Here is an 11653-nt window from a genome sequence, read left to right as displayed (position 1 = left end):
ATGACTTCTTATAGAAATTAATAATCTAGCAAGGAAGAGCAAATAAAAGAACACAATTTGATGAATATCGTGGGAAAGGTGAAAAAATTGGTTGGACGTTCAAAGTGGAGAGATACCGTGGGGAACTTTCGTGAAAATGGTAGCAGTTGGGAAAAGTAAAATAAATATAAACATAAAATTAATATAAAATAAAAAAATGAAAAATAGACATCTAAATAAGGGGGATAAAACAAAATGAGGCATTATTATCAATATATCAGCACTGGGACTTCCTTGTTGGTCCAGTGGCTAAGACTCCACACTCCCAATGCAGGGGTCGGAGGTTGCATCCCTGGTCAGGGAATTAGAACCCACATGTTGCAACTAAAGATCCTGAGTGCCACAACTAAGACCTGGTGCAGCCAAATATTTTTTTAAAAAACGATAAAGATACCAAGACTCCTCCAGCAGACACCTTTCCTCCCTTAAAATTATGAACAGTTTTTATGGATTTAGATCCATTGCTGTAATCATGGCTAAAAATAGCTATTCTTAGGAGCAGTGGTACAAAAGGCCGTACTCAAAGTACCATCTCCTCTGAAAGGATAGTCCTCTGTCACAAGAGTGCCACTCTCTAGGGGCAGCGTGGCCACTCCCAACTGACTCCCTTTTACTGATGTTTGTAATGTGTGTCAGCACGTTGCTATCACTGTGCAGCCCTTATTAGACCGTGAACTACAAGATTCCCCGAGTGACAGTCTGTGAGCCGTTGATCAATAATTAGACTTTCGATAACGATAGTGCCCTTTAAACTCTGGAGTTCGTAAGTGGCACAAAATGTGATTCTAACACAGACTAGACTCCCTCACGCTTAAATTTCTCTAGTTAAGTTTCTGGCCCAAATCTGACTTTAGCGACAACGCTGTTAAAAAAAAAAAAAAAAAAAAAAATTCCCAAGTGGTCATCGAAACGCCTCCCCTCCTTCTGGACTACGAATCCCATCGTGCATCGCTCCCACCTCCCCTCTCGCGGAGGGCGGAGCCTAAGGCGGGGCGGCCACGGCGGCGGCCGGTGCATTCTGGGTGCTGTAGTCTGGAGCCCCTGCTGCCGCCCACGTGGTGCTGGTGGAGGCTTCTCTGGGCAGCGGCTACCGCGCTGGGTTCACGCGCCCCCCGGGGGAGTGAGGCTCGGCTGGAGAGGTGCGCGGCGCGGGCGGCGGGGAAAGCGGAGCGGCCCGGGTCTTCGCGACGTTTTTGCGACAGCGCGGCCGCGTTCCGCGAGTCCCCGCCCTCCGCTCTCTGAGGAGGTGCCGGCTGTTGTGCGGCGCTGCCTTTCTGTCTGAGTGGACGGCAGAGCGAGCGAGGGAGCGAGCGTGAGCGTGTGTTAGCGCGGCTAGGCGCGAGCGCCCGAGGGAGAGCCCGCCGCGCCGCCGCCGCCCGCCGCGGGGGCCGAGCGCGCGGCCGGAGCGCAGGAGCCAGAGCCCCGGAGCCCGCGGGGACAAGGGCAGCGACCGCGCTCCCCACCCCCAGCCCTCGTCCCTCGCCCTCCTGCGCCCCCGGGTTCCTCGGCGTGTGTCCCCCCACCCCACCCCGGCCGGCCCCCGCCCTGCCGCCCCGCTGGATGTCCCCGGCGCCCTCGCGGGGCCTCCTCTTGCTCCTGCCGCCGCGGCCGGGCCGGCGCTGCGGCCACCGGGCGTAGAGCGGGCGGCTTCCCGGGGGCCGCGGCTGCCGGAGCCTCCCGGAGGGCCCCCGCCCCCGCGCCGCGGCGCCGCGACCCCCGCTCCCCGGCCCCGCCGGCCGTGACAATGGACTATGACTTTAAAGTGAAGCTGAGCAGCGAGCGGGAGCGGGTCGAGGACCTGTTTGAATACGAGGGCTGCAAAGTTGGCCGAGGCACTTACGGTCACGTCTACAAAGCCAAGCGGAAGGATGGGTGAGTGTCGGCGGGGCAGGTGGGCAGTCTCCCGCGGGCCGGGCTCCGGGAGGATGTGGTGCCCGAGGGGGGCCGAGCCCGCGCGAGACCCCCACCCCCACCCTGCGAGCCGGTCCAGTGGTCTCCCGGCGCCGCTCGTCGGGAGGAGGAGCGTGTGACCCACGGGCTCTGTACTTTTCAAGGGTTTCGGTGCCAGATTTCTTTAAATGTTCCTTATAAAACGTCAGCTTAAATGATGTTGGAGGGAGGGGTCGATTTATTAGGGGGACCCTTCACCCGCCTCCGGACTGACATCCATCAGCCCGGAAGGGAAGCTGGGATCCTTTCCTCCGCACAGGTTGGTGATGGATTTAAGACCCCATTTGGGTTTTATTTGTGGGGAAGAAAGCAGCAAGTCAGGGTGGTTCTGAAGAGTTCCTCCCGGTGATCGATCACCTGCGGCAGAAACGTAGCAGTTGCTGTTTGGCTATCATTAGCTGCGAGTTTTACCTAGAACAATGGGGGTTTGGTGCAGGGTGGGTGGTGGGGAGAAAGGCGAATGACAAATAGGGGTGTCTTATTCAGACCCCCCCCCCGCCAGTTTAGCAGTTGGCAAGGAACTTTAAATAGTCTCTTTGCTTTAAATGTTCTTACCTAGAAATAACTTAATTAAGTCTATGACTGGTAATGCTCCCAATTTAGTTTCCTAAACCGGCAAGTGAACTGTTCATTTTTCCTTTGTCAGTAGATGAATGTCTTGTAATGTTGACAAAAGAGAAGACATTTCTTAGATGAGAAATATAATCTATTAACTCCTAGTTTTCCTCTTGTAAAAACGGATGTTGTCTTTCTCACCTTTGACACTATAGGAAAAAGCTGGAAAGGACGTCAGAGCTTATATAATCTTTAGATTTTATTATAAACAAAGTGGGTTTACTTGAACATCACTCTTAGTTTGGTTAAGCTGCTGTTTAACGTTTAAAATAATTGCTTTTTTCAGCCAATTAGATGGGAGAATATGTTCACAACGGTATTAGTGCTTAAAAAAATGAAACCATTCATTCACAAAGCTGAAGTTACCTGGGTTGGGGGGAAGCCATATTTATAAATACTTAAGTATCCTCAATATTGGAAAAGGAAGGAGCTATGTATTCAATATTTTTCTTAGATTTGCTGAGGTATCTTTCTGAAATAACTTAAAATGGACTCTAAGGAAGAAGATAGTAATTCTAATTAATTTGGAATATAAGTTTCAGTGCTTGTATGCAGCAGTAAAGCAGTACTGGTATCTGCAAAGATAGGGAGTTGAGCACTTGATCCTGTAGGTGCTGCATGTATTCACAAGTACTTTTAAGTGGAATGGATAGTTGGGTGACATTTGAGAAATCAGTGTCTGGAGATACTGCTGACTCTTGCTTAATTATGTTTCTCATTGAAGTATTACTCTGTAATAAAGTACATATTTTAAAAATTATCCTTGTTAACTTCCTATACAATGTTTTTAAGAGCCTTATGCCTTCTCCCTGTCCCCCAGTATTATGTAATTTGGAGCATGTTCATAAAATCCCCGATCCCATGAGGTTAGACATTGTAGGACATTTGACCAGTCTGTCATCTGTTCTACAAGATTCTGGTGACCTTAAATTCTCTTTGATCTCTCTGAAAAAACCAGTTCTATTTTCATAAATTACTATTTTAATAAAACATCTAAATTTTATTAACTTTGATTTAACATTTTATTAAAAACTGTAATATTGTTTACTGGCAGGAGGTACTTTTGATCACATTTTATATCTCGTGGTCAAGTTTTCACTTAGGCTAAGAATAATTTTAGGAGATTTAAATTTAATCTGTACAATTTTTAAATGGATGGATGCATGGTATATGAACATATCTTTGTCATTCATGCTAGCCAGGTAGCCTTGCTTTTGGAAACATTAACTTTTTGTTTATAATTCTTTGGGCTTGTTTTTCAGTAGCCATTAATGATTTTGTTCATAGGAAGAACTATTTTTTAAAAAATGGATCAAATGTCAAGAGAGTTTTAAACTTACTTTCAACAGTTTCTGTGTTCCAGAGGGAATATTTTTCGGTTTGGCTTCTTATAACCTCACTCTGGTAAAATACAGTATTATATTTATGAAGCTTGTTTGATCTTATGTCAATGAAATGTAATTTAATGCATTTAAGTCCAGGTAAAATAAAATTTGTGGCTATTTAATCTTTTATAAAAAGATGATCAGATAATTTGGTTCTAGTATTGATTTATTTTCAAATGAGATTATATATTCTGCAGCTGAAATTTCAGAGAACTCTAGGATCCCAGACAGTAACATCTTCAAAGAGAGTACTCAGATTTAAATAAAATGAAACAAATTTTGTTTTGATGTCAGTTCATTTCAGTTACTCAGTCACTCAGTTATGTCCGACTTTTAGACGCCAAGGACTGCAGCATGCCAGGCTTTCCTGTCCTTCACTGTCTCCCAGAGTTTGCTCAAACTCATGTCCATCGAGTCGTTGATGCCATCCAACCATTTCATCTCTTGTGTCCCCTTTGTCATTTGGCTATTAAAATGAACGTATGTAAATGTATCTTTGATGTTGTCCAGCGAGCATCGTGGACATCCTAGACATGATTAATTAGTAAAGGAATTTATACCAGAGGAGTTAGCTTCTTAAATTATTGTTTTAGGAAATAAACAACGTGGTCAGTTCTTTGATATTAAGTAGTAGTAACACTCTCCTGCCAGTATACTAAGTATACCAAGGCATTTTAAGGAATGTGGGGAAGGGGGAGTCCTTTGAAGCCTGATTACATACAGGGAAAAGGGATCTTTTATAATTCTGTTAATTTCAGGTTCTAGTAGAGTTAAAACATAAATGTACAATAAATCTTGGGAATAATTTGCTCTCACTGTCACCATAAATAAGATTGAGCATGTCCTTTGTGCCTTAACACCAAAAGGGTAGTCAGTGGCAAGCAGGGTGATTGGTTTTCTTTCTGAGTCAATTGCTTTTCCTCTCTGCAGAATTTAGGCAACCAAACCTGTCTTGTTCAAAGGAATAGAAAAGTGTGAGAACCAGAAAACAATTTGTGTGTTTAAATTCTAAGCTGTCATTATTGGCACTGGGCATTGTAGAATTTAAAAATTGATTTGGGGTAAGAGTTTGATCTCCAAAAAAGAAAAGCAAAAAGAGTTTCTTGAGTAGGGTTCCTAGTCTTCTATACTTTATGTTCAAAAGAACAAAAACTGGGCTTGGGATTTGGGGGTTGGATAATTGGGATTGTGTGTGTGTGTGTGTGTGTGTGTGTGTGTGTGTGTGTGTGTGAGAGAGAGAGAGAGAGAGAGAGAGAGAGAGAAAGGTAGAAGGGAGGAGGGAAATACACAGAATACATTTGTTGGGGGACTTTTGTAGACAGCACAGAGGTTAGTAGACAGAAATAGTAACAGTAGTAGCTAAATTACTGAGTGAATCTTAGGATGTGGGCAAAGCCTTGACAGCCATCATCTGTAGAATCCTCATAGGTACCACACCAGTCAGTTGTGTTTTTTCAGATTTACAGTTGAGGAAACAGGTTTAAAGTTGAAGCAAATTTGTCCATGATTACATGACTAATTAAATGTCAGAGCTGGAATTGTGGGGTTACAAGCAAGTCTCTTACTCCAGAACCATGCGCTTAACCATCATGCTTTGTATTAAGATAAATATAAGCATAGTCATGGGGATTTGGTGTTTTAGGGAGTCATTTCAGAAAGCATGAGTGCCTTATCCCTGGGCTAGTCTTTTCGGTTAACTTATACTTTCTTAGTATGTTTCTGAACAATCTTAGTTTTTTCTAGTGCTGCAAAAGTAAGTATATACAATGTGGGTGTTTCTATTTACTGTGTGTGTGTGTGTGTTAGGATGAACTGTTAAGCTGGGGAGACTGGAGAATTGAGTGTGAGTTCAGACTCTGCCTCTGATCACCAGTGTGACCCTGGGCAAGTCATTTGTCCTTGTAGACCTTTGTTTCCTTGTTAGAAGATTACAGGGTTTCAGTTGATAATTTTTTGGGACTGTAATTTGAAGAAGTAAAAATCATGACTATAAAATACTTTTGCAAGATCAGGTAAACAACTACTAAGACAAAACTTTTACTTTAGGCAGTAATATACTTCCATTTCTTAGTCTCATGCTTTAATGTGGATTCTCATCAACCGCCAATGAGAAGACAGGTAACTTCCAAAGACTTGTCAGCTCCCACACCTAACATGTCTTTTATCCCACCGTAGCATCCCCTCCGTTTACCTGTGAAGATGCCGGGTTCGTGTAGCTCTCCCACTCTTGTGCACCACTTGTTTGGTGACTAGCATGAGAGACCCATCTGGTCTGCACTGACCCTGTGAGTCGGCTTTAATTCCTTAACTGTGATCAGAACTTGGTTGGAACCCTATCTTCCCCTGAAGGATTCTTCTAGTTTTCTTCTTAATATCGCCGAACCCAATATCTAGCTTGAATTTGATTTAAGTATTTCTTTAGATGTCAGACGTGGCAAATCCAGCGTGTAATCCTTGTCACTGGGGATTTTGCATGTCCAGTAAGGACTATTCCTTGTAACATTTCAAACCTGTGATGGAAAGGGATAGGCGGAACATTGTGCGTTTCTTACCTGCTGGCCGTTGAACTCACCTGCCTTACATACTCGGTGAATTTATATCCACAGGTTAGGCCACTCTGAGGTGTCATTCTTAGATCCCATTTTCTTAATAGCAAGACTGGCAAATTCATTTGGGATTTGTTTGATTGTTTTACAGTTTCTTCTAACATTGGAAGAAATCCATCCCCTCATTCTTTCAGCAAATATTTACTGGATGCTTCTGTCTGCCAAGCACTGTCCAAGGTATTGACAGTGCAAAGATGAGTGAAACACTCCATTATTTGAGAAGATACCTGCTGAGGAAACAAACATGTAAATAAGCTGTAGCCGTTTAATAAGCACTATGATAATCAATACCAGGTGCTCTTGGGACACAGACATGGAGCTCCCACCTTCTCTGCTTTCAGGGAAGCCCCTCACAGAGGGCAGCACTCTGTTGACTGTGAAAGGACAGGGAAGGTCTCGAGAGGACAGCAAGAGTGCTTTTTGTTGTGCTCTTACAGACCCCAGCACAGGTTGTGGGTGTGGATTCTTTCTTCCCATGCCTTTCCTCCTCATATCTGTCTGTTGCCAGCGTCTTGAAGCTCCTGCTGTATGCGTAGTGCTCCACACATGCTCTGCAAAGGTTCCCTTGTCCGCATTGAACCTGATGAGGCCCCGGTTCAGCACAGGGATAACTTTGTCAGTATGTAGGTGGCGCAGTGGTAAATAACACCCCCTGGCTCGGTAAATAACCCCGCCTGGCTCGGAAAGATCCCCTGGAGCAGGAAATGGCCACCCACTCCAGTATTCATGCACGAAAAAAATGCCACAGACAGAGGGGCCTGGCAGGCTACAGTCCATGGGGTTGCAAAGAGTCAGACACGACTGAGCACTTTAATTGTCTCTGAGGCAGTTTGCCACCACAAGAACATTGGTGCATCAGAGCACAAGCAGCCTCTGAAGTCCAAGTTTCTGGTTTAGGAGTAGCTCTCATGTGTGAACTGCCACGGCAGGACAGCCTTTGGCTTACAGCTCCCAAGAGCAGATGATCTTCCTTTGGCCTCACCTCTGTTAGGAGTAGGGAACCAGAATTTTCTAGCTGCTGAGATGGTGGTGGCAGTAGATCGGAGGGGGAATTCCTCTAATTGGGACTCTTGGTGGTGTGAAGAGGTGGTAGGGAGGGGGCTTCTTCCGGCATACTGAATATCAGCCAGGAAAACAGAAATAATGATATATTATTATAAGTTATTGTTGGTCATTTGCAAACTTACCTGCTTTTTCAAAAATTTGTTCTCTTGGCAACTGTGTCCAGAACTATGATTTACAGACACTTGAAATATACATATGTAAGGGAACTGTATATGCCAAATGAGTGTTGATAAATATATATATATGTCCCTGTGGCTGTGTCATCTTTCTTGTTATGTCTTGCATTGTTGAATGAATCCTCGTTGTCTGGTTTTTTTTTTTCATGCTTTTTCTGTTCTTAGCTGCTGCTGCTAAGTCGCTTCAGTCGTGTCCGTCTCTGCTGCTAGAGAATGGAAATCCTACTGTCCTTAGCTCCTTCAGAACAGTTTGTATATCCTTTCCTTCACAGCAGTTTAAGTAGGCCTCGGCCATCTCTTTGAAACTACTGTGATACTTTTTGTCTTTAAGTATCTCCTGTCACTCCAAGGCAGTTCTTGAAGTTGTCACCGAAAAGTGACTTTCACTCGTTATTTTGATCTTAATACTTAAAAACCCTTTAGTATAATTTTCTCAAGATTCTTTAGTGATTGTCAAAGTCACAAATCCAGCCCCTGGTGTTGTAAGCTGCTTTTACTGATAGAGTTATGTCGTTCAGGTGTGTCATCGCAGAAAAAATGCTGAGAATCCCCTTTTTAAAACTGAGATATATCACACTGCATAAAATTCACCTTCTCAAAGTGTGCAGCCCACTGGCTGTTAGTCTGTCCACAGAGCTGTGCCATCATCACTGCTGTCTGTGCCAGGACATTTCTCTCCTGTCAGAAGGAACTCCACGTCGGGTTAGCGGTCGCTCCACAGCTCCCCTTCTGCCCAGGCCCTGGCAACCACCCATCTACTTCCTTTCTCCCTGGGTTTGCCTATTTGGAACATTCCATGTAAATGAAAGCACACGGTATGTGGCCGTTTGTGTCTTTACTTAGCGTAGTGTTTTCAGTATTCATCTGTGCTGTGCACGTATCAGTATTTCATTCCTTTTTATGGTTGAAAACTATTGCCTTGTATGGATAGTCCACGTTTTGTATATCCGTTTATTACTTGGTGGACATCTGGATTGTTTCTACTTCTTGGCTGTTATGAATAATGCTGCTGTGAAACTTCATGTGCGAATTATTGTGTAGATACATGTTTTGGGTTTTCTTAGACATATACTCAGAGTCATATGGTAACTGTTTAGCTTTTTGAGAAACTGCCAAATGTTGGAAAGCAGCTGAGAACCACTTTGAGTGACTCTACCTTGACTTTGGTTTAGGACCAGGATTTGTCCTTTTTCCGCAAGACCTGGACACCTTAATTTCCATGACACCTTATTCCCAGGACATTGTTGACACACTAGTCTATATCATAGAGATTCTGAAATTCAGATTAATGCAACTGCTCCTCCTCCATTAAATCAGACTGCCCTTCTGAACTTACTCTCAGGCAGCACCTGTTGCTGGGCAGTTTTTTCCCTCAGCTGAAATCGGTTCTGACATATTGCTTCAGAAATCCTAACTGCTTTTTCTTAAAGTACAACTCCAATAATCCTCTCTTCACTCATCACCCCACAATACATAGTTAGCTTTTCATAGATATATTCTGTAACTACTTCAGTGTATATGTGATTACTGTTTATATATCCTTGGGGTCTTTCTGGTGAATATTCATGGGTTAGATATTACAGATTTCCTCTAGGGCAGTACTTGTGTTCCCATTACTTCCTGGCATATTGCCAAATGTTGACAGGTATTTTAATACTTTTTTATTTGGTGTACCTAAAATTGATAACTGAAAATTTTCCTTTTAAAGTTGCTAAACTTAAAAACTTGAGCATATTTTGAAATAAAAAAGTCTTTGTGAAAATACCCATAGAAACTAAGTTTGATGGGCTGGCTAAATTGATACCAGGAACAGACTTGAACAAAACCAAAAGCCAGATGCATGCTTTGTTAATTGAAAAAAGGTATTTGAAAAATTGAGCCACTACAAAGAATAAAGTATTTTCTAAAGTATACCTTGCCAGTGCATCAGTTTAAATGGGGATCAAACCTTTATTTCTAAACTTAAGAAAAATATAATTAGTCTCTTAACCAAAGTTGGCATTTAATTTTATTTAAGCTCTGTGATTGTTTCATATTTGAAATTTTCTTTTGTTATGTGAATAAAAAATTATGTAGTTTAACAACTACTCAAGGTAACTCAAGTTACTCATCTTTCTAGACAAGCTCTTTAAAATCTATTAACTTTATTATAACCCATGAGTTCTAATAAGCAGTCATCCTAAGGAGAGGAATTCCTCACATCAGGATCCCTGCTGTGAGTGTTTCGATACACCTGAATTTTATAGGTTGTCTAGAGAACTAAGGAGAAGGCAATGGCACCCCACTCCAGTGCTCTTGCCTGGAAAATCCCATGGATGGAGGGGCCTGGTGGGCTGCAGTCCATGGGGTCCCTGAAAGTTGGACACGGCTGAGCGGCTTCACTTTCACTTTTCACTTTCATCCATTGGAAAGGAAAATGGCAACCCACTCCAGTGTTCTTGCCTGGAGAATCCCATGGACGGAGAAGCCTGGTGGGCTGCAGTCCATGGGGTCTCGCAGAGTCGGACACAACTGAAGCAACTTAGCAGCAGCAGCAGAGAACTAAGGGACTAAAAAAAAAATAACCCAGACTTGTCAAACAGCTGTATCATAGTTTATCCAAGTCATTATTTTGGGGAAAAGAGTAGGTATTGAAAAATTATTTTTATGTGGCTTGTTTTAAGGGAAGCCAATAAATCTCATGAAAATTTTAAGCTCATATAGGATAAATACATTTGTTTGGAGTTTTTTCACTTAATGAAAGAAGCCCTTTAAGTAAGGGACCTATCCTAACATACTTGGGACTCAGTTTGCAAAAAAAAATTCAATTTATACACAGTTCCCAAGAAAGTGTTAAGCACACAGTAAGGAGTACTTATATTTGTTTTCTACTGCTGACTTAACATTGAAGGTTCTTTTAAATGTAAAATTAAATCATTTAAATATTTGACATTCCATTTTAGTTTTTCTTTAGCTGTAATGAGGGGGAGGCAAATTTGTGTATTTATAGTTTTTTTTTTTTTTTTGCTAAGTCGCTTCAGTTGTGTCCGACTCTGTGCGACCCCATAGATGGCACCCCACCAGGCTCCCCCCGTCCCTGGGATTCTCCAGGCAAGAATACTGGAGTGGGTTGCCATTTCCTTCTCCAATGCATCAAAGTGAAAAGTGAAAGTGAAGTCGCTCAGTTGAATCCTACTCTTTGCGACCCCATGGACTGCAGCCTACCAGGCTCCTCCGTCCATGGGATTTTCCAGGCAAGAGTACTTTATAGTTTATTTGGTAGGTGTTCACTGAATGTCTGTAATATGCCAGGTTCCAGGTCCTGTGCCAGGTATAGGTGATTCAGCAGTGGACAGGCCACAGTTGTAAGTCCTAAGGAACTTAAAGACTTTGAGGGGCACAAGCAAGTAAATAGTTACTCGTAGTAAGTGGGATAGGGCTGTGGTGGAGAAAACAATGAATGACATCTACTATGACTTTACATGTTTTCACTCAAGAATATTATGCATCTTTCCATGTCTGAGTGTAGCTCTAAATCCTTAGTTTTAATTATTGCGGGCATCACATTATTTTGATATACACACAGATTTATATGTAAATATGTATCCAGTTAACCACTTCTCTAGTGATAGATGAAATTTAAGTAGTCTCTAAATTTTGGCCATTGTGGTGAGCAAAGAAGCTCCTAGAAAATAGGACTACAGTTCTTCAATGTGGTACCAAGTTCTTGCAGTGGAATTTTAGGGTCAAAGATTGTATTCTTTCCACAGCTATATTTCTGTTATAAGATTAGATTATAAAATTAATAAGCTCTCAGGATAAATAATCAAGCAGAATG

The 11653-nt window shown here is 42.8% G+C and overlaps 1 protein-coding gene across 3 annotated transcripts in view; it reads left to right on the top strand.

Moving 5' to 3' along the window:
- The first annotated feature begins 1279 nt into the window (after window positions 1-1279).
- Window positions 1280-11653, top strand: part of CDK8 (cyclin dependent kinase 8) — a 73050-nt gene continuing 62676 nt past the window's right edge. For all 3 annotated transcript variants that reach the window (XM_025000080.2, XM_025000078.2, XM_025000077.2), the window contains exon 1: window positions 1280-1911. In XM_025000080.2, coding sequence (XP_024855848.1) covers window positions 1784-1911 — 128 coding nt within the window. In that variant the 5' untranslated portion in view covers window positions 1280-1783. The remainder of the gene's footprint in view (window positions 1912-11653) is intronic.

Source organism: Bos taurus, chromosome 12 (assembly GCF_002263795.3).
Source record: "Bos taurus isolate L1 Dominette 01449 registration number 42190680 breed Hereford chromosome 12, ARS-UCD2.0, whole genome shotgun sequence".
Lineage (NCBI taxonomy): Eukaryota > Metazoa > Chordata > Mammalia > Artiodactyla > Bovidae > Bos > Bos taurus.
This window is presented reverse-complemented; position numbering and strand designations above follow the sequence as displayed.